The sequence below is a fragment of the Mya arenaria genome, chromosome 7 (genome assembly GCF_026914265.1).
Source record: "Mya arenaria isolate MELC-2E11 chromosome 7, ASM2691426v1".
In the NCBI taxonomy this organism is placed as follows: Eukaryota; Metazoa; Mollusca; class Bivalvia; order Myida; family Myidae; genus Mya; species Mya arenaria.
Window position 1 is genome coordinate 55015228 of NC_069128.1, and position 27458 is coordinate 55042685.

Below are 27458 nucleotides of genomic sequence, written 5' to 3' on the forward strand. Positions count from 1 at the left end.
GGTGTTTTACAGAGTAAAAACAATGTAGAAAACCAAAAAAATAGCCCTAACCCTTATGTCATTAAAACCAATGAACCCTAGATGTTGGTGAGGATGGAAGAACAGACAGAGAGACGGTCTGATTATCAAATGCTACCCCTCGGGAGTAAAAGAAACAATAAAGACTACTAACCTTCTTAAATTTATAAAATTTGTATAATATAATACCAGAGAGCGTGAGACAAAACAACTTTATACATTCTTGTACAGGTAAAAATACTCATTACAACCTGCAGAAAAACACAAGATGTACAGCATAGCAAATATAACAAACATTTTAAAACAGCAGTTACATTTTAAAGGCTAACTACACTTTTGTTTTAGAAGGTTGGCATCTTTGAAAGCATACAAAGAAGTGTAATCACCACTTGCAAACCTTAATAGAGTGTGTATCATATAACAAAGGCTGAACATTCAATTACACAATCTTAAAGGGACACATTTACATTTCATATTCAGACATTAAAAAATAATTGTGTATGGGATGTGAAAAATGCAATCAAGCCTTGTTACAATGCTAAAATATGATCATTTTAGAGCTTTATTATTAAAATTATTGAAACTTGAGAAAAAAAATGCTCTATTTTGCTGAAAAATTGATATTAACGCTATTTAAACTTGAACAATTTAGGCTTGATTTACAAAATCGTGTTCAAATGAGTTTCTGCCAGTTGGTATTTTGTTTTCGTTCATAAAACTGAAGGTCCCTATAGTAAGAAATGTAATCATTTTGAGAAGGTCCCTGTAATAAGAAATGTAATTATTGTGAGAAGGTCCCTTTAATTAGAAATGTAAGGATTTGAAATGTAATTTATACAATATACAAAACCCTCAAATAGGAGGTTTTAGATAATGATCACTGTGAGTACTAACTCTTGAACCTTATGACAGTATATAGCCAGTATTTGTACATACAAGCAATAAAACACAGTAAACACATAGAACTCAACATATCACAGCCATATTTTATCACATATATAGACAAACAAATATCTAATAACATACATACACAAATATTCATTCAGATTGAAAAAATACATTTTCAAACCTGTCAAACTCAATTATCACCATTTTAAAAACATGACCTATTTGTTTAACACATTTGACTATCAAGAGCAAGCAATTTTTAAATGGTAAATCGAGGCAACAAATAAATTATTGGATTCAACAAACAACAGACCTGTAAACCAGAGGTCTGTGGCAAAACCCATCATGCATATTTCATACAACAAGAAACAAATACTGACTTTTCATACCACAGGTGGTAGTTTCAGCTTACCATAGGTGGCAGCATCAGTCTGAGATGGTTAAAACATTCTATATAATTATATCAAACCACCATCTATAAATGATACTGCCATAGCTATGAGTTTATGTTTAGTAAAGCACAACAAGTTGGGTTTCAATTTTCATTCCGAACAAACAGAAGTGGTGCAACAAAAGCTTAACTCCTCTGTTGATGGCCAAAAGGCCCATTAACATATGAAATATGAAGGCTGACAAGTCCTTTTGACCATCAATGGATGAAATGTTTTGATAGAACATGTATTTATGTAAAAAAACAAGACTTAGGCTCTTCTTGTTCACAGGGATTCATAGCAAACTATTAGAAATTTAAAAAATCATAAAATCATAAAATAGTTTGGCTCCTTTTTTGTTTATACAATCTTTACAAACATAATTATTAAATATTTGGTTGGAATTCCGCTTCCCACAATTCTAAATGTTTTAATACCTTAATTCCAAAAAAATAAAATGAAGCTATCATTTTTTTTCATGTGACCATTTCTTTGTCACAAGTCGGGGGAAAAGCAAACAAATAATTTTTATGAACTTTTTTTTAGACAGCCAATTATGTGTAATAGCCTCTATCATGTTACAATAAGCTTGGAATTGCCGGCACAACATGTTCAAATAAGACGCAAATAATTTTTACCCACCGAGCCCATATGTTTTTAAATATCAACCACAAAGATAATAGTAATAAATTGTCTTATTAATGATCTCAGTTTTTTACAAGAACAAAAAACTAAACAATAGATATTTCATTTCTGTCCTTCTAAATAGACATTTAATTACTGTAAAACAAATGGAATAGCTAGCTAAACAAGTCCATGTCATTACAGCAGATGGTGTTTTTAATAAAAACACAATGTTTATGACCATATCTAGTCCATTCAGATGTGACAGCAACAGGATCATCGACAATGTTTAAGTTCTCTATTTAATTAACACGACACGGAACAACCCCCAATATAAATATTCATCACAGCTAAACTAATGGAGAGACATACAAGTCACATGATAACCCTTGACAAACAAATGGACATCAACTTGCATTCAATTAACTTTTAGTTGAACAAAGTTATTTATCAACAAGGCAGTCGTAGTCTGAATTAGGTATCACACAAAATATTTCAGTAAACAACATTTAATTCCCACATTAAGTTCATTCGATACACGACAAGTGCACATTTTATCTACAAACATTTTATTTTTATATGAGTTCAATAAATACACTTCATATACAGTATATATCCACAGTGTCTTATTTTTTCTGCTGAGTCATGCTCAGTGTGACATCTGGAGCATGGACGGGGGTTTATTTCGTATTGACATGGTAGGGGTCCCAGGGGCTCGACGGTATGACGGCTGTGGTTGGGACATTGCATCCTCATACGTTTTCTGGAAAAAATATATTTTTTCTTTATAAATAAATGTTGAAAATCTAGTCTTTCTCATATGCTGACAACAACTTTAACCTGTCAAAATTTCATTACACAACTGCGTATTTGCGTACAGCTAGCTACACGCCTGAATGCAATCATATAATTCAAGATTTTCTTATTCATATAACCATTAATAAGATAAAAGAGGTGAAGTCGTATAGAAGTCTCTCAACAGAGGTGATTGGGGAAATGCAACCCAAATGGGCGTCATGGTAACTAAAACCACAAAGCTATTCACTGGAGATTAAGCTCAACTCACCCTGCGCTGTGTTCTCATCTGGGCATTGTAGAAAGCTGTAGAGTCAGGGTCATTCATCAGCAGCTCCATCTGCAGCCGGTCAAACCTCTCCTGCTCATCCTCAATCTGAAAAGGTCAAGGTACATGTAAGCGGTCAACAGTTGACTTTTCGAGATTCAGAGTTAATCAATTAATATTGCACAACAAGCAGAAAACCTACACCACTGTCATTGTCAAGTTCACTGGGCAAAAGTAAATGGATCAAAATGTTAGCTGTGATTCTGAGAAAATTGTGAAAATAAGACAGTTTCTATGATAACTGCAGGTGTTCAAACTTCTACTACTCATTATCAAGGTTAAAAGGTCAAGGATATTTTTTCTGTTTAGAGGTCAGTACAAGCAGGTTTAAGAAGGGCAAGAACCTTAGCTCTTAAATTGTAAGTATAAAGCAAATCCATGTGTGTATGACATTCAGTGCATTTTTACCACACCCTCACCCTTAACGTATGCATTAGGTTGAAGGGTCTGAAGAAGCTGGACCTGATGCCATGTCCAGCAACCCCACTGGCTTAAGGTTAACAGATGAGTCTCTAATATATAGTTGCTGTAATTTCAATACACCCTATGTAATACCATTATGTTTGAAGGTATTAAGATGCCAGCCCTTATACTTAGCGCCGAAAGGTAAACTTATGTGTCTATGTCAATGAAAATATTGTAAATATACCCTCTAAGACCTTGATTACCATTGCATTAGGGTTGAAGGGTATGAATATGCCTGGCCTGACACCGTGTCCAGCGGCCACACTGGTCTGGGGTTCTTCTGCCTGGTTCAGGAAACTCTCAGCATACCAATTGTCAAACTCTGTAAAAGATAAAGATGAAAGTAATGGATGAAGATCATGACAAATGTTATCACCATAATTACTAAATAAAGTAATTTCATTCACAAATTAAACTTGTTCCATGTTAAAGAGTGTTTTTGTCTACACTTTTGAATTAACACACTCGCGCTAAAGTGCATATGTATTAAATTTTAGACTTCATAAATCAGGTTGTGGATGCCTTGCCGTCTTACAAAATGCACTTTAAGGTCCACCACACACAATGATATATTAAGTTCTCTTTGCTTCAAAACCATTAAAAGAGATCATTTTTATAAGCAAAACTTATCTAAAATTGTACTCCATTCTTAATTGTCGAAGCACTTTATCACGTTTTTTAAAATCTTGGTATAAAACAAATTTGCAGACCAATAAAATTTGCTACAATTATACAAGAAACCAATACATTATTTGCTTTGAAATGATGAATGTTTGTGTTTTTATAATAAATGTCTATTGCAATACAAGGATTGCTTATGATTTGTGTATGTGTGAATGTTTTTTTATTTATTGTCGTACTGTTTTTACATCCTTTTGAACAAGAACATATGAGGATGTCCCAAAATAGCTTAGACAAATGTAGTTTAGCAAACCATTGATGTCCAATTCCTTTAAAATTTTAACAGGATATTATAAAACTTTAACAGGATATTATATGATCATTTGTAAATAAATATAAACAGTTTTGGAGTTGTTAAATATATTTTTACCAATTATGATCAAATCATTATAAGCAGGTCATGTTGACCGGCACACACTGTGATATATATGTTTTGTATCTAAATAGTTTAAGTTAAGTATTCTTTTATTTTTTTTATTATTTTTTTTGGAAATTATTTTAAACACATTAACTTTTTTTAAAGAAGTTATTGAACAAAAGTTAATTGAATGAGCCTTTGTCTGCACTGATCAACAATCATAATCTCCACTCACCCTGAATAAGCCTCTGTCTACACTGATCAACAATTATAATCTCCACTCACCCTGAATAAGCCTCTGTCTACACTGATCAACAATCATAATCTCCACTTACCCTGAATAAGCCTCTGTCTACACTGATCAACAATCATTATCTCCACTCACTCTGAATAAGCCTCTGTCTACACTGATCAACAATCATAATCTCCACTTACCCTGAATAAGCCTCTGTCTACACTGATCATAATCATAATCTCCACTCACCCTGAATAAGCCTCTGTCTACACTGATCAACAATTATAATCTCCACTCACCCTGAATAAGCCTCTATCTACACTGATCAACAATTATAATCTCCACTCACCCTGAATAAGCCTCTGTCTACACTGATCAACAATCATAATCTCCACTTACCCTGAATACGCCTCTTTCTACAGTGATCAACAATCATTATCTCCACTCACCCTGAATAAGCCTCTGTCTACACTGATCAACAATCATTATCTCCACTCACCCTGAATAAGCCTCTGTCTACACTGATGAACAATTATAATCTCCACTCACCCTGAATAAGCCTCTGTCTACACTGATCAACAATCATAATCTCCCCTTACCCTGAATAAGCCTCTGTCTACACTGATCAACAATCATTATCTCCACTCACTCTGAATAAGCCTCTGTCTACACTGATCAACAATCATAATCTCCACTTACCCTGAATAAGCCTCTGTCTACACTGATCATAATCATAATCTCCACTCACCCTGAATATGCCTCTGTCTACACTGATCAACAATTATAATCTCCACTCACCCTGAATAAGCCTCTGTCTACACTGATCAACAATCATAATCTCCACTTACCCTGAATAAGCCTCTTTCTACACTGATCAACAATCATTATCTCCACTCACCCTGAATAAGCCTCTGTCTACACTGATCAACAATCATTATCTCCACTCACCCTGAATAAGCCTCTGTCTACACTGATCAACAATCATAATCTCCACTTACCCTGAATAAGCCTCTGTCTACACTGATCAACAATCATAATCTCCACTCATCCTGAATAAGCCTCTGTCTACACTGATCAACAATCATTATCTCCACTCACCCTGAATAAGCCTCTGTCTACACTGATCAACAATCATAATCTCCACTCACCCTGAATAAGCCTCTGTCTACACTGATCAACAATCATAATCTCCACTTACCCTGAATAAGCCTCTTTCTACACTGATCAACAATCATTATCTCCACTTACCCTGAATAAGCCTCTGTCTACACTGATCAACAATCATTATCTCCACTTACCCTGAATAAGCCTCTGTCTACACTGATCAACAATCATTATCTCCACTCACCCTGAATAAGCCTCTGTCTACACTGATCAACAATCATAATCTCCACTTACCCTGAATAAGCCTCTGTCTACACTGATCAACAATCATAATCTCCACTTACCCTGAATAAGCCTCTTTCTACACTGATCAACAATTATAATCTCCACTCACCCTGAATAAGCCTCTGTCTACACTGATCAACAATCATAATCTCCACTTACCCTGAATAAGCCTCTTTCTACACTGATCAACAATTATAATCTCCACTCACCCTGAATAAGCCTCTGTCTACACTGATCAACAATCATAATCTCCACTTACCCTGAATAAGTCTCTGTCTACACTGATCAACAAGCCTCTGGCAGTACTGGACTTCTGCCTTCAGGTTTTTCAGCTCCTCAAAGTCGTTTCTGTATGCCAGCTTGAGGTCCTTCAGCCTCTTAATCTGTAGGAATTCGTCCTCTGATATGACAACATCACCATCCTCATTGTAGGTTGGCCCTGAGGGAGCAAAAAAATGAATAAGGTATGATGTTGAATATATATATATAAAAAGAGAGCAAAGTCATGTTGTTGTTTTTTTACTTTTCTTCCTTATGTATAGATCCAACAAGGACAAATATATAAGAAACAAAGTCAAGATGGTCTTGCCAGAGAACCAGGGCTCCTCCCAGTTTGGGATACAAAGATTAACACATTTTCAACATAACAGACATTTTTTATCTTGTTTTAATAAGGCAGTTCATTCATTTATTTCAATATATCCTCCGCATGGGAGATTAGAACACAATGTAATATATATAAGCATGTTTAAATATGTCAATAGAAAAAGTTGTCTTTCACATTAACCGCATACATGTTATTGAACAATGTCCCTGTCAACATGTTAAAAAACAGTTAAGTCACCTACAATCATTGTGATCAAATTCATTCACTCTTGATGAATTAAGGTCTTGCACATAATTTAAATAACTGTTTTTGCATCCATACCTGCGTTTTCCCTCTCATCCTTCAGCCTGTCTAGGTTGGAGCGTGTGGTGTCTATGTCCACCTTGGTATTGTTGATGGCCCGAGCCATGTCTGTGTACTTCTTCTTTTTACCAGCGAGAATTTCTGTAGTTTTAAAACATGACCAATACAGTCAACATAAATTTTTACCAGTCCCAATATGAACTAGTTAAAGTTACCAACTGTTGAAAGTCATCAATCAAATTCTGATTCTGTTAAAAAAAATTATCGTTATAAGCATAAGTTACAAGCATAAGTTTTTTTCAAAATATTACTAACTTAAACATGATCAGTGTGTGTGTACCATGTGATAAATGACATCAAAAATGTTTCATTGCAAGGCAATATTTTGCTTCGAAAGAAGACAAAAACATAGAGAAGTTTACCATTTCTTCATTATTTAAACGAAAAATACCACAGTCTACACCGCCTTCAGAGCTCCACTTTGGTCTTTCACCAGAGTTTGATTGAAAGTTTAGTTTCTTTAAACACTTTGACAAACGTTTTACAAAATTGCCGCCTGATGGAGCACTGTCAAAATATTATCTTGGAAACAGGTTTGTCAAAGTGTTTGAGGAAACTTATCACCCAATCAAACTTCAGAAATAAAATGCCCTTTGTTTCATTTAAAATGGTAAAGAAAATGAAAAGTTTTCTCAGTTTGAAACACATGAAACACATTTATTGAGAAATTTTAGGTCACACATATTTTACACCTCATGCTACAAATCCCAAGTCTTAGATTCTGTTATGCGTATGGGCTGAAGACCTTATTTCACAATATTATATTGAATGGTTTCCATACAAATTCAACTGCTCACCTTTATTTTCCACTAGAATCCTGTTGATCTCACTGCCTTTCTCTTGTTTAAACTCCTCAAATGCCTTCGCTCTGTTCGGTGGGGTGCTGAAACAACAAATTGTACAATGCTGGAGTTTTTTTTCTTCTTGTTTTGGCTTTAGTTTAAATGCCATATCAGAATGATAACAATAGGTGGAGCTTAGGTATGCCAGAAGTACCATGCAGATAAATTGAAATGCTATTCACTTATATGCCTGCTTGTTATATTTAACACTGTCCTTGTAAACATGGTTCAAAACAATAACTTTGTCCTACAACCCCCATGATTAATATAATACAACTGAGCCTCATGTACTATTTCAATAACTTGGGTAGCTATTCAGTGATGTATCTTACTAATACAATCATTTAATTTAGTGTTACAGGTGCCTGCCTCTCCCAAATAAGGTTCTAGGTTTGAGCCCAACAAAAGGAAACTTTTAAAAAGCCATTCAAAACTTTAACCATTTTTCTACCAAGGAAACAGACTCAAGCAAGATTATCAGTCAAAAACTTACTTCTAAATCAAACTAAACTACAATTGGTATACACTTACTAAGTTATGGGGCTGATTACTAAACTAAGCCCAGCTATCTCTTACCTGGGCCTGACTTGTCTCTCGGTGCGTGATCCCCCAGCGGAGCTGGTAGGTGTAGTCCTGTCCTCCTCGAGGGTTCGTTCTCGTTCTTGGGGCGTGTGTGGGCTCCTAACATCCCTCTCACCCTTACCCCCACTGGCTGCAGGGCTTGCACGCCCTGTGACAGGGCTGGAAAGGACACAAATGGATTTAATCTTTCAATCTACAGTTATCAAGTCAAGTCAAGTCAAACCAATTATTTGTTTATTGTCGGATTTGAGCAATAAATATAAATCCTTAAATTACTAGTGAACATTGTTTTTTTTACATGACATCGCAAATAAATTAATAATATGAAATAAATACAATAAAATGGGTTCAATACTTATATTTTCTATACAAGACCTCTTTCATTTTCAAGCTAAACATAATTCAATGACCACTGGCTCCCTGTCACTATAATAACACTAAAGGTAGTTACCTCCTGGTTCCCCGTCCCTTCTCTTTCCGTTTCCTCTCATCTTCCTTCTTCTTTAACTGTACAACCGCAGATGGTTCTGCCTTTGCGGACCTCGGTGCCACGCCCACACCGAAGCTCTGGCCATCAGGATCTCCCACCAGCATCCCGTCGTCTGATATCGGGATACCAGCCTGGAACGGGTGAGATGAGATGTATTTATACAGTAAGGGCCAATTATGATTCAGCTAGGTTTATAGGTTTACATCCAAAGTTATAATACGATAATTCACTAACTAAGCCTTATTAAAACCTAAAGATAATAAACTCAATATAATAATCTACAGACATTGCATTATCATATTAACCAGTTTTTAACAGTATGCTACTGAAAGACAACTTATGGTTTAAGATTTCAACCTCTGACCCGAATTTCTTGAAAGATCTTAAGTATAACAATCTTTAGTACATGTATCTTACTTTATTTAGCCAAACTTCTTACTTAAGTCTGGTTTTACAAAATGAAAAATATTCTCTAAAGTCTTCAAAATGAGAATATATCACACAAAGTGGTCTTAGCTTAATCTTGTTTAAAGAGACTTAAGATGATAAAGTTCCAGAAATTCGGCCAGTGAGTTCGGATGTTTATTATTACACACATCTTTCGTAAATTCTTATTCATGTGAAATTAGGTACCGGTACTAACATTTTAACTCGATGAAAACAATGAACTAGAATACACTTCTATTTAAACTACCATAAACAGTGCAAGACAGGACCGCGTAAAAGGCTAAACATTCAAACTGCAAAGCAAATTTCAGTTTCTGGTGAGGCATGCTGTGAAGGAATACATACATTGTATATAATGGTGTTAGTAATTCTAAAACAAAGTTAAGGGCTAAATGCAAAACTGTATTTTCTTCAAGCACATGCTCAGAAATTTAGTACAGTTTTGCATTTAACAGTTCTAATACAATTCATAACAATAATTCAACTTTATGATAAAACTTGCCTGCCAAACAACTTAATGCCAGGAAAGTTATACAAAAAAAAATCTGCAACATATCTTAAATAATCTGTCAAAATTCTTCTTGTCAAAAACCAGGAAAGCAAATTACTATTATATAAGAGCGCTGCAAACACATCGCAGAGCACAAGTATTTTTTTAAGTAAATCAGGGTGCATAACTCCACAAACTTTAAGCCAGAGTAATTTGTATCTACCTTGCCAAGTTTCTTTGGAAAAAATAGGATTGAATAACTCAAATACAGTGTCAGTTTAAAAGCTCTACTTGGACTGTATTTTCAAAAACAACCTTAAATATCACTTTATTTTAAGATTTATGATAATCTAATTGTTTTGATTGGACAGTAAAAATAACTGGCCAATGATCTGAATGGAATCACTGAGACCTGTCTAAGGAGGAGGATAAGAATGAGATTAAATAAGGCCACTGAGCTAACAAATTGTGTCATTAATGTGGTTTATCAAGCCAACTTAGAACAAAATGTCTCTTATTATCATAGTTCTAAACAGACAGGCAAAAACAGAGGTCATTCATGTAACACAGTGACTTATGTTAGATATGTGAAACAGATATAGAGGATAATTGTTTGTTTCAGTGTAATATCATGATATATTTCACCGAGTGAGCACCAAAAGCTATATTTCAAGAGTGGTGAAAATTTATTTTAGGTGTTCACCAGGTGAAATGTATTGCAATCTTAAACTGAAAACAACAATTTTTCTGTTTATTATATGCCTTAAATTGGTTTAAAAATACATATAAATGCATTTCATTTCGGAAATGATGTCGATCATTAGAATTGTATCCTAGCCCTGTGCGAGCTGATATTTGTTTTGGATAGCAGAACAGGCTAAAAATTTCAAAACAATGAAAATATCAAATTCATATTTACACTATTCGAAACAGTGAAATATGAATTTTATTTCACAGATAAATTTCTATAAACCATCGAAAAGCATATAATAAAACAAATATTAGTCATCTATCATCAATAGTAATGTTACACATCTGCTCCCAAACAAAATTTCAGTATATTGGGATGTTCAGGTGACATGGGAGTGAACAGTCTACTGACGCAAGATGACAATTTAGGAAACATCCAACCAGATATAATTTTGACACCATTGAACTTTGGTTGTATGTAACTAAACGTTAAAAGAATTTATATGACAACTACAAAGAAAGTACTGTGCAGGAAACTCTCGCATCTATCTTTAAACTCCATGCAATTTATTCGTTTTCCTAGAATTTCCAACCTTCAAAATTGAATTCTACTCTTCTATAAGCATACAAGAGTGCATCTACAATATCATGTATATTTTGAGATACATGTCTTTATTTATCTCATACATACTCTTGAATCACGCTGTTTTCTGGTAACCTTCTAAGAAAACAGAAAGTTTAAATAAGTATTGCTCTCCATATTTAGTGACTATACAGGGCTGACCAAAAGTAACAGTTCAAAAGATAATTGGGACACAACTATACAGGGATGACCAAAAGTAACAGTTCAAAAGATAATTGTGACACAACTATACAGGGCTGACCAAAAGTAACAGTTCAAAAGATAATTGGGACACAACTATACAGGGCTGACCAAAAGTAACAGTTCAAAAAATAATTGAGACACAACTATACAGGTCTGACCAAAAGTAACAGTTCAAAAGATAATTGAGACACAACTATACAGGTCTGACCAAAAGTAACAGTTCAAAAGATAATTGAGACACAACTATACAGGTCTGACCAAAAGTAACAGTTCAAAAGATAATTGAGACAATTTGGATCATCAAAATATTCTAAACACATTCCTAAATCTCAAAAAGAATCCAAGTTTTTGCATACAACTCAATTAAAAAAAAAAAAATCAAAACAAAAAAGTTATGAGTCTTGCTATATAATGTCAGTTTTTAGTCTTGAGCGTTTTTTTAAGTTATGGCCAAAGAATTCGTCTGCCTCTCTGGATAACACCAGGGTATCATAATTAACAAGAATTCATCATATTAAAAACAACAAAATATAAACAAATGGTGACAGGCAACTTCAACGGTGATCAACAACAAAGCGTCTTGGGTACCATGCATGTTCTGTAATATAAGACATCTTTTAATTATAGAATCCCAGAGTAACTTGATCAGCATTGCTTTTGTGTTCTTTACTCAGTCATGGCATTTAAACTTTTCAATGAAAGGCCAGAATTCTTGCACTTAAGCGTTTGGCATCAAATATTTTCAACAAAATCTACTTTATAAAATTCAAAATTTGAGAAAACCAAGAAAGCATTTTACCAGTGCAGAGCTTGCAGGCTTGTGGGATTAAAAATGCTTGTTTTGACAACACTATTCTGTTTTAATAAGTAAACCAATGTATAGTTTCTCATTTGTAAGTCAGCATACATTGAAAAAATTGCTGCTGAAAGCGTCAAAAGCATATATATCAGATGTCCCTGTGTAAGCAATGCTGAGATTTTTGCAAACTGAGATTCTCATTAATTTATATCTTTGGTGAAAGCAAACATTCCTTTTTACATAATTATAATAAATTCAGTGATCGAAATTAGACTTTTGAGTGAACAAGCAAAAACTTCTCATTAGGGCCTTTTCATCAAATGTTTTCAACAAGCCCTGGGTATATAAATCCCATTTGAGCAAGCCCACAAAGCATTTTACCAGAGGAGAGCTTGCAGGGCTTGTGATTATTTCGACCACTGTTCTTGACACAACATCAAGTTTACAACACATGACAATTATTCTGCAACAAAACTTATAGTTCAGTTTGTCTGCTGTTTAGTTATATTTTATTTACATTTGGTATAATATTTAATGCCCAAACTGAATTGAACCCGAAGCAATTTCGATGCTTTTTTATAGCTATTTTTGATGAAGTCATTTTACCTCAGCCTAAAATAATACTCTAAGGCCATAATTTTGAAATACAAACAAATGTACATTTAGTAAAATTAAAAACATTCGTACATTTTCAAAAATACAGAACTTAAGTTTTGTCCAAAAGCTCAAAGCAAAACTCCAAGGTGAGTGATGACTACATGTATATATATATGGTAACTACTGGACACTACTGGTCACTACTTGTTCTTGGTCAGTGTGAGACCAGCTGTGTTCACTCGCGCTCGACAATTCAGACATACGATGGCTTCCTCTACGCTGTAAACATCATCCAGAAAGTACAAGATTTAATATCTATTTCTATTGGCTAAGAGAAGCTGACTATTACTGAAAGAAGTTCTCGAGTTTTTCTCAGTTGTCGTAACAAACATTCAAATATCTAAAACTTTATGTGGGAAACTAAAGAAACATTCAATTTTCAATATAAATTGCAGTCATAGATTAAAACCAATTAAAAGAAAAATATTGTTTTCAAATAAATGTTATATATAAAAGAAAAACTGAAATAAAGACCTAATCCACACTTAACAGCCCAGGGGTATTCATGCTTCAATAAAGATCTGTTGATCTTTGTCGTAATTAGGAATTATCTTAACACCTTTATTTTTTAAGTCACATTTCTGCAATAATTTTGCAATATATTTGTGTGAATTAACTTTTAGACCGTATTTAAATGATCACAGAATGCAGGAAACAAAAAAGTCTGTGTTGTCATTTGTGACATTTATACAGATTCAAGCTTATGGCAGTTACAATTAAAAACCTTTACTTTATGTCAAACCAAGCCATATATTGAGGCCTGCCAGTGTATGGCTTATCAGTACATTGATTATCAGTAGCCAATAGTGAAACAGACCCTAAAACAGGAACAACATAAGCCACAGTCATACTTAGCAAACAAAATAAGTACAATTATATTTAAAGCAGTTAATAGATAAAAACTCCTATGAAATGTAGAAAAGTTTTAATACTGTACTAAACAAAATTAAAATCATTGAGATTTTGAGTTTTAAAAAAAGATGGGTCTAAAGATAAAGTAGCCAATAACCTTACATCTTAAAAAATAAGGCAAGAATTATTATAAGTGTTGTGATGTACGTGTCCACCTCTCAACCGTTTTAGAACGCATGGCTTTGAGCAAGTACATGCCCTAAATATCATGAAATTCTTAAGATTTGCCTCAAAGAGAACAATATTTAAATCTTGTTTTAATCTCATTTGACAAATGACTAAGTATGATCATGAAAACAAAGCCTGGGCCGGTATTCTTAAAATGCCTTAAGTCGTTTTCTAACTTAAGTAATTTTCTTAGGTTAAGTATTTCTGTTATTATATGATATAATTGCTTCATCATATTAAATATACTCTTTTTTTCATTGTTTTGATTCAAAATACATATTTTCATGTAAAACATACTAAGTTATAATTTTTGTGACTACAAAAATTTTAGTAAATTGACTTTTGACATTTTTCCGCTTCGTCCTATCTTATATATTAAGGGGTTTTACCCGTTTTTCCAACTATTTTTTTGCCTGCGTCCTATCTATGCTAGCGTCCTATACATGATATAATACGGTAAGTTAAAAAATGACTTAGTTGTTTTATGAATACCGCAGCCCCTGGTGTCTACTCAGAAAATTGACTTAAGTGTGAATCACCTAAGCTTATAGATGACATCACAATGGAGCTAAATTAAATAAGTGTAAATTAAACTAACTAAGTCTAACGTTCAGAAAAACAGGCCAGTATAACGATCAGTACCTGCTGTGCTGCCTGGATGGCTGAAGGGTCAGTCCGGTCAATCAGTGCATATTTCTGCCTCAGTCTGTCTTCGATATCCTTCTCCATTTGTCTGTAATAATAACAGTGTTAATACACATCTTTTGTGACCACTAGACATTTTTTTTGGCCAAACCTTGCATGGCCTCAAAACCATTATGTCACTTACGACTGAATGTCAAACATCATGTCAAAAAATGTGCAAATATTCTTAATTTGAATCAAGTCGCGGCCATCTTTGACGCCATCTTGAAAAAGAATAAGAACAAGAAGATCTAGGCTACCAAAAAGTATATACACTGCCATGCAAAATCTTGACTTAGGCTGCTGGCTGCAATTTCTCGATACTTCTTAAGTCTATCATGTATAAAAGAATTATGCTAAACCTTTTTGTTTTTCTGTAATTTGTGTTGTTTCCTTTTTTTTTTAGAATATTTAGACTGTAAATAGCTTTATGATAATAACAATAAACCAATAAACATTTACCAAAATCAAATTTAAGTATGTATATTGGCTTATTGAAAAAAGCTACTTAAGCCTAGCCTGACCTTAAGAAGTTAAGAGAAATTGGGGCCAGGAATATAAATTCAATTCTCTAATTTTAAAAAGAGCCGCTGTAAAAACTTAATTATACTTACTGATAAATATCTCTAAATGCTTCAAATGATCCCTGTATTTGTCGAAGATTAATTATCTGAAACAAAATATGATTCATTACATTTTAAAGTATGAAATAATATCCAGCTTTATAATATGTTTATGAATAATTCATAACACCAAATTTTATAATAATTAAAAACAATTTAATGTTGATAAATGGCAATTGAATTATTTGCCAAAATTTCGGAAGCAAACTTTAGAAATCTTACAAATAAACTTCATTGTATACATTGGCATTCTTCCATCTCTACAAAGATGCACTCAATAATATTGCAAAATATTTTTTAAAGCTGCACTCTCACAAATTAACCGTTTTGACAACTTACCTTAAAAAAATGATTTATTCATAGACAAAAAAGCTGTTAAAATGATCAAATTGTGAGACTGAAGCATTAAGGAAGAAACGTGTTTTCATAATTAGTTATATAACATTTTACTGTTAAGCTTAAACTGAAACCATCCTCCTTGCCAGCCAATGATAAATAAAACACACCACTGATTCACATAAACATCTTTAGTCAGAGTTTTACATTCGAGACTGCAAAGTTCAAAATTCCTATTTGCAGAGCAATAATATTTATTAATTAATGATAATTATTTATACAGATTCTGTCAAAATAAAAATATATTAGATTGTAGAAATTTTGTCTTACCATATTAGAACATCACTTATAAGAGTCTGAGTCTCAAATACTGAAAAGGTGACTTGAACGCCTATTCTACTTTTATTCTCAAATAATTATTAACCACAGAATATCTAAAACCAACATGAATTCCATCCCCTTGCTTAGAGAAGTTGTTCAGTGCTTTATACATAAAATAACTCACGTCTATTTCATCGAGTTGGCCGGAGACATATCTGCGGACCTGCTGTCGTATCTCATACTTCTGTTGCTCTGACAATGGGTCATATGCAATTTGACTTCTGTTGGTCTGAAAATAGAACAAAAAATCGAAAATGATATAATAAACATTTGGTTAAATATACTTTAATTACCTTCAGCCTACATTATATTGAACAAATTTGGAATATTTAAGACTCTTACTAAAGGATGCTTTTGGTCTGAATGCTTTATGGTATTATAATTAATAAATATAACATAATATATAATTTAATATTTATTTCCTTTATTTACATATACCTTATGAGAATTGTATAAAATTCCACATTCATCCAAAGAAAAAATTTCTTCATTTTCCATTTTTGTCAGACACAGTGACAGATAGACTCGAGCTAGATCTTTATACTTGACTTCTTACTTTTCTATACCCTAACTTGTCTATGAATGGACAATTGTTGTTAAGGGAAGGTAGAATTGATGGTCACTTTTAGAGAAAGTCCTAACGCTTCTCACACATTTAATGCCTTATTCTAAACAAGTCAACAACAGAAAAAATGGAAAATGTTATAATACACTGTGAACAACAGTTAAAGCCACAGTTGCTTTATTTTTGGAATTTAAATGTTATTATTGATAATAAATATGGTGCGACCATGCTGGAAATCAATGCTCGTAATTCCATCCACAAAATTGTCATTAATTATGCAATAGAAAAATAATTGTACCTGATACTGGTAGCTTTAATTGAAAGTTTTTTATGCCAAATTCAGTGTTTAAACAATATGATATCTACCAGTCATGGATTTGCTTTTCTTCCACCTTAGATAAGTGTATCCAATAATTTAACCATGCTAGAAAATCTTATCTTGCCCACGAGCAAAGATAAAATGCAATATGGAACTCTTTTTTTTAATGGTCACCGCATTGTAATTACCTCCCTTGTTGAAGACTGTCGTCTGTAGCATTATGTAAACCTTGTCTTGTGGCAATATTTAGAATACTAATTAATTATTTCTCACTTTAAATGTCACCATAAAAAGTTTTCACGCACCTTTCAAGAAATAATGCTTCACTCTCCTTAAAACTATTTAAAGACCGATTTAACTATTAACATAATCTGAATCACTGCGCGCATATCCATGACAACCACGCATATTCATACGCAATTATTTCCTCTAAGCACAAAAGAGTTCCAGCAAAAAATACATTTTTACTTAATTTTGTTTAACTGAGGTGGGAGAAAACGCATCTACCTGATAGCCGCTCATGTAAGATAGGTTCATCCCAACCCTCGAGCAGGGTGTTTTGCGGAAACTCAGTAAACCTCGTTTCCGCAGAACACCATACGCTCGGTTCGGGATGAACCTATCTTACACTCTCGGCCATGAAAGATACGTATAATCTTCACTTCTTTTATTTATGAATATTTTGTGGATAAAATAATGAACAATCATGGTAACAAAACAATTAGTGTCAATAACAACATTTAATTCGCAAAAATCAAACAACTGTGGTCAAAGCTCAGTGTGAGAGGGGACATTTCTCTGACCAAGTATTTTAATAATAGCCTATTACTTCCATTGATCTTTGATGTATTATTTACATGTTTGTTTGTTTTTTAATTCCACCCATTGCATGTGAAGATTAATGACAACACTTGAGTATTTCCAAAGCAATTCCACAAAGACACTTTTTACTGACATAATTCCAAATAATTCTCACAATTCTGTATGTTTCCCTCCAATCAAGCACTTTTAGGTCACAAGATTCATTCATTAATAAAGTTATGGTTTACCTACATACTTAGAACTTTCATTTAAGTTCCATAATTTTCATGAGTTTCTTAACATTTTTTTCATTTTCAGGCGTTTCACTAAATCATTTTATAACAACAAATGTAATGGACTCTTATTGAACGCATAACTCAAGACATTTCTGAAAACTTAAGGACAACTGTCATAAGGCAATTTTTTTAGACCATCCTTCATTCAAGATGGAGACATATATATCTTCATTAACCAACAGAAAACACCAGACAGACTTCAGGGTAACCTCCGCAACAAGGCAGCAGTCAATACAACTATATTGGTGATCAGGAAATGATCTGCTTTATTGTTCACTTTCTCTTGTAATCAATCGAAGAGCTCTTATAAATAGTAACTGTTGCTTTATCAAAAAAATAACATAGTCAACTTTCTTGATTTCTTACATTGTCTGACGTAAAGTAGTTTTCTAGAAAGAGATCTGACAATGCTCTCTGGTATAAATGCTACCATTCTGGTGGACCATTTTGTTATATGGTATTGTTAAGAAACAGGAATCAACAGTCAATACCAGAGATATAAATCTGGCAACAATGGAATCGAAGATCAATATTGCTAACAATCATGAATGGTATGGTAAATTATTTACGAAGGTATCAATTCAGATAAATAGCTTGTTGATTAGGGAATGAGGATGTTTGTATATGTGAACAGAATGAATGTATAAATTCAACTCATCACGATTGACATCTGTATTACAGGTGGAAAACATAGTAATAATAATACTAGTAGCTGTTATTGCTTAGTGGAAACCTACAGTATAATGTTCAACGGAAAATAGGCTAGCAAACCATGAATATTCATAATATTCATATTCAACTATAAAATTTTCAGCTATGTATGTATTGCCGGAGGTGTGCGTTTAGCGTCCAATCAAACATCCAGATTTCACCTCATTAAATATTCATGAGTTAGAGGTGTCTGCAGTTTATTTGACCAGTGTATTCAATCGTGTAATACATTATGAATAGACTAAGTATACGGAGAATGTGCTTGTTATAGACAATATGGAATGTATAAACAAATGCATTTTTATATTCTTTTCCTACATATTTTTTGACAACAAGCTTCTGAGCTACATGCACTATGAAGCTACATGATAAATGAACAAAAGTTGCAATAAACCTATAATTTGGATAAAACTGTGTCTTGAAATATAATATATATATATTCTTTTAGTCTTGTTTATGACTTTAAATAGAAGCTGGACTCACCAGGGTATCGTGCATGGCTAGTTCATTCTTCAAGTGGTTGATCTCCTTTGTGAGTTTCTTCACAAGCACCTTGGAAAGGAACAAAAATATTCAATTAAATTACTGGTATGCGATTGTTCAATAGATATACATGGTTTGGTATTGTAGGCTTAAATAACAACGTTCTTTCTCCATAACACTAACTAAATTAATTTTTAAGCCATTAAGATTTAAAAATACAACAGTATTTATAAATGTACTTTAATTTTCACAATATTTAAAATGTTGCTTATTGTCAACTGATGTAACTTGAAAAGGAGATAAATCATATTTTGCAGGAATTATTTTTTATATTTTGGCATGATCCTGTCAAAGCTCAACACTGTTTTTGATAAAGAGCCTTGTTTGGACAAGAATAGTTCACTTTCACACTGGTTTTAAAAAAGCTACAAAAGGTGGATAGATTTGTTTTTTAAGTAGATAGTTTTTTTAATACATATTTCATCTTATAAAAAATAAGACCACTGGTGTCGTCTCATTAAGGAGCGTACGAGAAAAGGTCGTATGATCACATAATTCAAATTGACAATTGGATACAAAGAGAATGTGAGAAATGAAGGAAAAAATATCTTTTAAATCTAAACAAGCCAGGAGTACTTTTCCAGCAGACCCTTAAGTTTCAAAATGAACCTCATTACAAACAAGAATAAAGGATATGGAAAATTTATTGTACAATATGATCGTTGATAAAATGAGGCCACTATGTGTAGAAACTCTTACTGCCGGGTCGTATATCTCGTTCATTGTCGGCTCGCTGGCCACACACATCATCCGCGTGGCAAACCGCAGTGTGGAAACCTTAAAGTTCAAAGTATAGGATGAGAATACAGCAGTCACTACATACTAAATATTTAAAACAATTATAACTTTATTGAACAGGAACCCGGTAATTTAGCAACCTGAAAGTCAAACACTTGCTATAGTTTTGTGTAATGCCATAAAGATCAAAAGCCACATTAATTAGCTTTCATTGACAATCATATAAAAAAAGACATTTTTTGTAGAAAATAATTGAACAATTAAAAACTGGGAACTTATTAGACCACTCTCATAAACTAGTGGAGATAATGAGCACTACTAACCATGTATTTTCTCTGCATGATGGACATGTTTATCATTGTCAAAAAAGGTAGACAACTCTCAAAAGTCCCAATTTAACATCCAACAAGAGAGTTTTTTCAAACAAAGGGAGATAACTCACAGTTTCTTCTAACTGGTTGGCCTCGCCCCAGATGTTAGCGACGAGCAGGGTGTTGCTACGGCCCCCAATAGAGTCTTTCAGGCAGTGGGTCAGCTTTGACTGACGGAACGGGATGTGCTCTCGTCTAAAAACAGTAGAGAAATTATACAGTTATTTCACAGCTGTTTGAACATGAAAATTGTCCCAGAAGGGATGACTTTTGACCGGTTGCCTGGGGCCTTTATAAATAGTTTATACTGTATGTCTTTCTTGCTATGTAATTCTGTTATAGTTCATTTTAAAATGGACTGGTATACATATAATAACTTTTCTACTATTTTCTTGGTACATAGAAAACAAATATTATAATAAGAATATCTATGCAAAGTTTAAGAGAATAAATCAAACCATCAATAAAATCAAACATGCAAGGGGATTCAGGTCCACTTGTTTAACCAAGATCAGTTCAAGAGAATAAATCAAACCATCAATAAAATCAAACATGCAAGGGGATTCAGGTCCACTTGTTTAACCAAGATCAGTTTAAGAGAATAAATCAAACCATCAATAAAATCAAACATGCAAGGAGATTGGTCCACTTGTTTTACCAAATCAGTAACAGCCCTCTCCCAATCCAAACTTCACATTAAATACACCAAGCAATAGTGTATGGACAGACTGTTTTGTACAATGCACTGGAGTAATACATTAAAGTAGAAGTAGTGGAGAAAGATGTGTGAGAAAAAGAAAGATGAAGAGAAAATGGGTTGTTGATCTTGATGGTTAAATAAGTTAAAATGCTGTAAAAACTTAATAATACGTTAAATTTTGCTTAAGATCAGGACATTATCAGCTATAGAAAGGTTGTCAAACTAAATAGCATTTAATTTTTACATAGTGGATACATTTTTGTGTATTTTAAAACGAAGTTAAGGGCAAATCTTGTTATATCCAATAATCTTTATGTTTAAACAGTGTTAATGCAAAACATATTTCATCGTACCCAAAATCTTTAATTTTGATTTTTCTTGATATGAATAAAAAACAACGACAGCAAATTCCTGTACTGTGTTTATGATTTCCCAATTCTTATTCCCAATGTTTACCCGACATCTATTAAAGGGGGATATGTCCTCGCCCTCCCCCCAACAGCCCTGCCCCCTTTGCCACTCCATGGACCCCACCCGATTTTTTGTGAGAACATATACCTGCGGTCTGCAAGAGCCACTATCACCTGTTCCAGAAATGTTAGCGATTTGTTGATGTACATCGCTTCCTGCTGTGTCTTACCCTCCGACTGTAATACAGATATTACAATTATATTATTATAATAGGTCTTACAAGAGAACAGACAGACAAGTATTACTAACATAGAATTGCATTCGATATCGATCCTTTGTGGTTTCAGTGCATCTGTTCAACCTGAGGGAATACTTTCGACTGTAAAAACAAATGTTTACAAATGACAATATTTTGATAGTTGTGTTATGTTTGTTGTCTTGTAGCACTGTGTCTCTTGTTTATGTCCTGAAGTTGGAAATTTAAGTATATCCGCAATTTTATACACATTCACATCTTATCGTGGAAACAGCACAGAACAGGCAAAACATCAAGCTGTGATATATTTTATTCATGTTCCTATTTGGTACAGAAAACTTTTCATATCATAAACCAAATATTTTGTGACCATCTATTACCTTAGTTTTTCCAAGTCGTTCACTCCCTGCTAAATCCACAAAGTTCAACTTGGACACTGTGTATCGGGCATTGGACTGTACTCTTGATCGAGTCTGAAACAGTGAAACAATACCTTAGTATGGTTATCATCATCATCATCATCATCATCATCATCATCATCATCATCATCATCATCATCATCATCATCATCATCATCATCATCATCACCACCACCACCACCACAATCATCATCATCATCATCATCATCATCATCATCATCATCATCATCATCATCATCATCATCATCACCACCACCACCACCACCACCACCACCACCACCACAACCACCACCACCACCACCATTTCATTTGAAAAGACATACAAAACAAAAGCATCACAGGCGGGTGCCAACCTCATCCATTTATTGTTGCCAATCAAAAGAACATTATAAACTTAGCTCATATTATAGCCAAAGCCATGGAATTTAAAAATTGTCACTGGTAACATGACTGTGTTATTAAGTTTCATGGAAATATGTTGAACAGTGTTTAGGTAACAATTGGCCAATATTTAACCGTTTTGCACAACCACACCGTCAACACCTTCAAGCCTAAAGCCTATGACACTTGAACTTTTTTCCTTAAAAAAAGCCCAACAGAACAGTAAATAAAGCTTACCTCAATGTATACAGTGAAGATACAGTGTGATCTAGAGGATCGGGCGTTCAGTGTGTGGGACGCAATGGCTCTGTTTGTCTCTCCCTGAAAATGAGTGTCAAATGAACTTAAAGTGTGAAATAATACTACAAAGCGTGAAATGACCAGAAAGTGTTAAATAATTTGTAACCACAGTTTGAAATATGACCTATGAACAGCATACATGTGAATAAATAATGAGGGAAAATACAGAAAATAACAACAACAAAATATGCGTGTCAATAAGGGCATGTGTGTCTGTAGGGATATATACGGTAGAACAAAAAGAATCAAGGAAAAGCATAATGTATGCGAAAAAAATCTTCTTATTGCATGTTTGCAAGTACTGTGATGTTAACTTGTCAAAGAAATGCCTGGCAGATGCACAATGTAAGTCTGTAAGCATGATATATATTTGTTTACTCTTTTTGTATTACAAGGCTTTTAAACACATATTCATAATTCATATTCAAGTTTTAAAGGGTAAAGCTTTACTTAAGAATCCATTTAAAAAAAAACAAAGAATCCAAATAAAAGGTATTGATCTGTGACGTCAAAGGAATCAATAAACCATTTACTTTTCATTAAAAACCTGATGTGATTTGTTTGTGCATTTTTGCCTAAATATTCTTAACTAGAAAATGGCTTTCAATGAAATCAAAATGAAAATAATAAATAAATATAGCAATGTGATCTTTCAAACAACAACAAATTCACTTTAATACAATTTAACAATGGAATTCAGGAAATGAAGTTTTCTTTTTTGTATATATATATTCTGTAGTAGACATGTATTAGTGAGTATATTAGGGCATACATTTATTCAATGTCTTGTTTTCTATCTTAGTATGTTGACTTAGTATGATGACTGCTCACTAATTACATGTAGTTATTACTATTGGTTTGTGGTCACCAAGCCGAACAAGTTGGTTTCCTCCAGGTACTTCCGTTTCGCCAACACAAGACCACACTTAAGTGTAACATTGTGCCAACAAGAGTGATTAATATAATGTTGTAATTGTTTACTTGTTTCCCAATCATTGTAAAAAAAAGGAGTTTAAACTAACTTATTAGAAAAACATCCAGGTCTAACAAGTTGCCATTGATCTTGGCAATGTGAGATGCTTTCAATATATAATAATAGCCAATAATTCAAAAATATATGGCCACACCAATTAAGTGTTTGTTCTAGGGATTTTTGCTGAAAGAAATTGGAGAAGCGAGCAAAAAAACAAAAAAACATAGTTTATTAAATGTTTTTGTGTTGTTTTAATCAACTTTGCTTCAAATGTCACATTAGATCAAAGCAAAATAGTTCAAACTATCTCTCTCCACAAACCTCAAACAGCAAGTTGAGAGCCTCTTCCTCATTATGTACGAGGTGACAAGAGAGTCCTTTCACGTAAACACCATCCTCGTTCTCGGAGATTGTCATGGGCTGACCCTCCGCTAACTGGTTCCACGACTCCGGCAGTGTGCCCAGAAGGTCAAACATCGTCTCATTGTAGATCTCAAGGTATGATACTCTGTAATAAATGGAAATATTTTATTTGGATTTTTGTGTGATGTTTTTGGCAGTCATTGGGGTATTTATATACAAAAAAATCAGATATGTAAATTCTTGTTCTCATGTATATACTGGTAGCAATGTTGAAAACAGTGTTTCCTCAGTGTTTCCTTATTTGGTGTATGGGTTCAAAGTCCAATGACACGATATATATATATATAATTTAAGTCATGAAAATCACACTTGTAAAAAATGAAATGGAAGTATTGTTTTACCTGGCAGTGATAGCAAACTCAGGTCGGTCCTCAATTTCCTTGAAAAGCTGTGAGATGGAGCGTGGGATAAGCCCCCTGTGCGCGTAGTTCTCGGTTGCTCCACACATCGTGAAAGTTTTACCTGCCCCTGTCTGTCCATAGCACATCATTGTGCCTGGAAAATAAGAAATGTAAATGTAACATAACATAAATTTCATACAGTCATCAATACTTGAAGATAGATAACAAGTCTGAACTTTTCAAAACAATTTGTCATCAAAAGAAAAGTTTTGGATGAACAAACTGGGTTTAAAACACTTATGTATGGTTATTTGAGCTAATGCAAAGAGCACTTTATGATTGCAGGGGTAAGGTGCTAGTCTTGATTTCAAACACTGCAGGCTTGAAGATTGTGACAAGCTCAGCTTTATAAAAAGGATGTCAATTATTGGTATGTTGTTTCTTCTTCTTCAAAGGCAAAAAGAAATCTTGTTTGTTTAACTATTCTTTTTTTTTTAGATTTTCTTTCCCTACCAGATCATCATATCAAAAACTACATAGGGGCATCAGGCATCGAAATGACATATCCATGTGTCTTATGCCTTAGAGTGACACTCTTATTCAAAGTCAATACATACACATGTACAACAAATATATATTTTTATTGATAAACCTTCAACTACTTACTAAATAATGCTTTTATAGAAACTATTAATTATTGATAACAAGATAGTAACCATACATTTAATAGTTGAAAACGCAAAAATATTAAATGATTGGTGAGTGCTAAAAGATTTTGTGCAATCAACTATCGTCTCATAAGGTAGAAATAACATGTTTTCTGTACCTTTCTTTTAGATTAAACTCGGTATCTTTCATAAGAACTATTGTTTTTGACATTTAGTTATCCTTTTTATATATAAAACCAATTTTATTAACTGTGGTATATCTTATTTGAGAGTAAGAGTGCATCATTAAAAAAATTACCATTATAGCCATCCAGCGCTGATGTGACAATGTTTGCGGCAACTGTTTCAAACACCTGGTCCTGATTTGAATTGTGGAAAATTCCATCCAAACGGAAAGACCAGTCAGCAATCTGATTGTTTACCACCCCCTTTCGACCATCTTTCATCACGTGAACATTAACACTCTGCAAGAAGAAAATGTTCAAACACATGTGTGTGAAAATCTTAAACAAGAGTGCAGGGGAGTAAATGCCAATGCTCATCTGGTATTTATCAAACCAAAAAAGGGGTATTACTCAAGACTTAATAAAGCCTAGCTGTAAAAGTTTTTTTTAATCTCTTGAACACTTTTAAAGCTACTGCCAAAGTTAAAAATAGTCTGACGATACTAACAGTGATGCCAGGGCTATATATGACAATACAGTATTATACCCCAACCTTTTTCTTCCAATGTCAGAAAATGAGCTTAAAAGGAAACATTGTGATTATCATTGCTTAGTAAATAAATTTGAATCGCACACTAGGCAAGTTCATTTCAAAGTCAAGCAAAATAGTTAAAATAACACCAAAGGCATTTAAAAAAAGCAAACTATAAAATGTATAGATTTTTTTTTTAAGTAATACACACCTTGCCATCTGGAAGCAGTTCAAGGTTGTCCTGAGCAAACTGTGATGTCGGTCGAATCCTTGTCCAAACCTGGACACGTTTTCCCTTTGAAGCTGGTTGCCGGCTTGCTTGACTACCGACGCTCAAGTTTGAGCTTACACGGCTGTACTTAGAAGGGCTATACATTATGCCCAGTGAAAGTTTCCAGTACTTGCCTGAAAAGGATGGAATTTGATTAATTGAACTCAAAAATACTTAAAATGAATATATGTTTAATTTTTGTTACACCAACATAAACTCTTTTAAAATGAATTTATATAAAGAAACTCGTAAATTGATACCAATGGTGAGATCAAACGAAAATTGATTCATTCAAATATTTTAATGACTTCTTATTGTGTGTACATACTAAATGCCATAGAATGACATCTCAGGGTTTTCAATAAGTTTTGGTTGAACCGTCTCAAATAGTAAAGTAACCGACCAGCTTCTACTTATTCTACTCAAAATTCATTTAGTTTTCCAAATTTGAACCGGCCCAATTGCCATTTGAACCGACCATTTTGGCTGGCAGCCAGTTCTTATTGAGAACACTGCATCTCCACTCAAATTTTTGTTTTTTCACAGAATGTCAAGTTTTTGTTTTTTCGCAGACTGTCAAGAGACAATTAATATACCTTCTTTAACAGAGGCAAAAAATGGGCAGAGGCTGGGACTTTAGCAATTCTTGATCTTTGATAAAGTGAAAGAAAAAGTGTATGCCTGAACCACCGTACCTTTTCACCAGCAGTTGACACCACAACCACTTTGCCGTAAAAGCTTGCTAAAAAGCGAGGCTGTTGGAAGTGCCATATATGGCTGACACTTCACCGATTAATAACTATTAGCGTAACTGACACAGACCATTTGACAACTCCTTTGACAATATCACTAAGACATTATTCCGAGAAAACATGTTATAAATGAATAAAATTTCACAAGTATAAACAAATAACTGTATCATACTCAAATCACAGATTTTTTTATTTAAATAAATCTTGCCTTTCTACTGTGATTTACAAATATGCTTCTTCTTGAGCAAAGTCCCAGTTAAACATATGCATGTGATAAATGCTCTTTATGTGTTATAAAGTAGTAATTACCTTGTTAGATTTATCCTCAGGAGATAGTTTAAATGCATAAATTTTTAATGACCACAAAACGATATCCGATTTTGTTTTCACGTTGTTAGGATAAATGCGCATGCG

At 33.5% G+C, this 27458-nt stretch overlaps 1 protein-coding gene across 4 annotated transcripts; it reads right to left on the reverse strand.

The window, feature by feature from the left end:
* Positions 1-168: 168 nt before the first annotated feature.
* Positions 169-27458, reverse strand: LOC128241648 (kinesin-like protein KIF9). Of its 4 annotated transcripts, XM_052958665.1 has the most exons (24): positions 27354-27458; positions 26233-26426; positions 25624-25789; positions 24658-24811; positions 24215-24401; positions 22858-22941; positions 22201-22293; positions 21712-21800; positions 20525-20648; positions 20044-20121; positions 19285-19353; positions 16234-16338; positions 15384-15439; positions 14728-14818; positions 13150-13224; positions 11415-11444; positions 9058-9227; positions 8601-8765; positions 7980-8065; positions 7141-7263; positions 6472-6651; positions 3753-3871; positions 3028-3132; positions 169-2724 (listed from the first exon to the last, which is right to left on the reverse strand). In XM_052958665.1, exons 2-24 carry the CDS (start codon positions 26395-26397, stop codon positions 2611-2613), a joined length of 2628 nt encoding a protein of 875 aa, XP_052814625.1. In that variant the 5' UTR covers positions 26398-26426; positions 27354-27458; the 3' UTR covers positions 169-2610. The 4 variants fall into 4 exon arrangements, with proteins under 4 accessions (XP_052814625.1, XP_052814627.1, XP_052814626.1 ...); XM_052958667.1 differs by lacking the exon at positions 13150-13224; XM_052958666.1 differs by lacking the exon at positions 11415-11444.

What these genes read in the sequence shown, in the direction of transcription:
- LOC128241648 (XM_052958665.1), bottom strand. Translation starts at nt 26,397, where the DNA reads ATGTATAGCCCTTCTAAGTACAGCCGTGTAAGCTCAAACTTGAGCGTC. An exon ending in AAGGGACGGGGAACCAGGAG is followed by an intron (nt 8,766 to 9,057) that starts GTAACTACCTTT and finishes TGTCCTTTCCAG; the next exon opens with CCCTGTCACAGGGCGTGCAA. An exon ending in CCTTCAACCCTAATGCAATG is followed by an intron (nt 3,133 to 3,752) that starts GTAATCAAGGTC and finishes TGACCTTTTCAG; the next exon opens with ATTGAGGATGAGCAGGAGAG.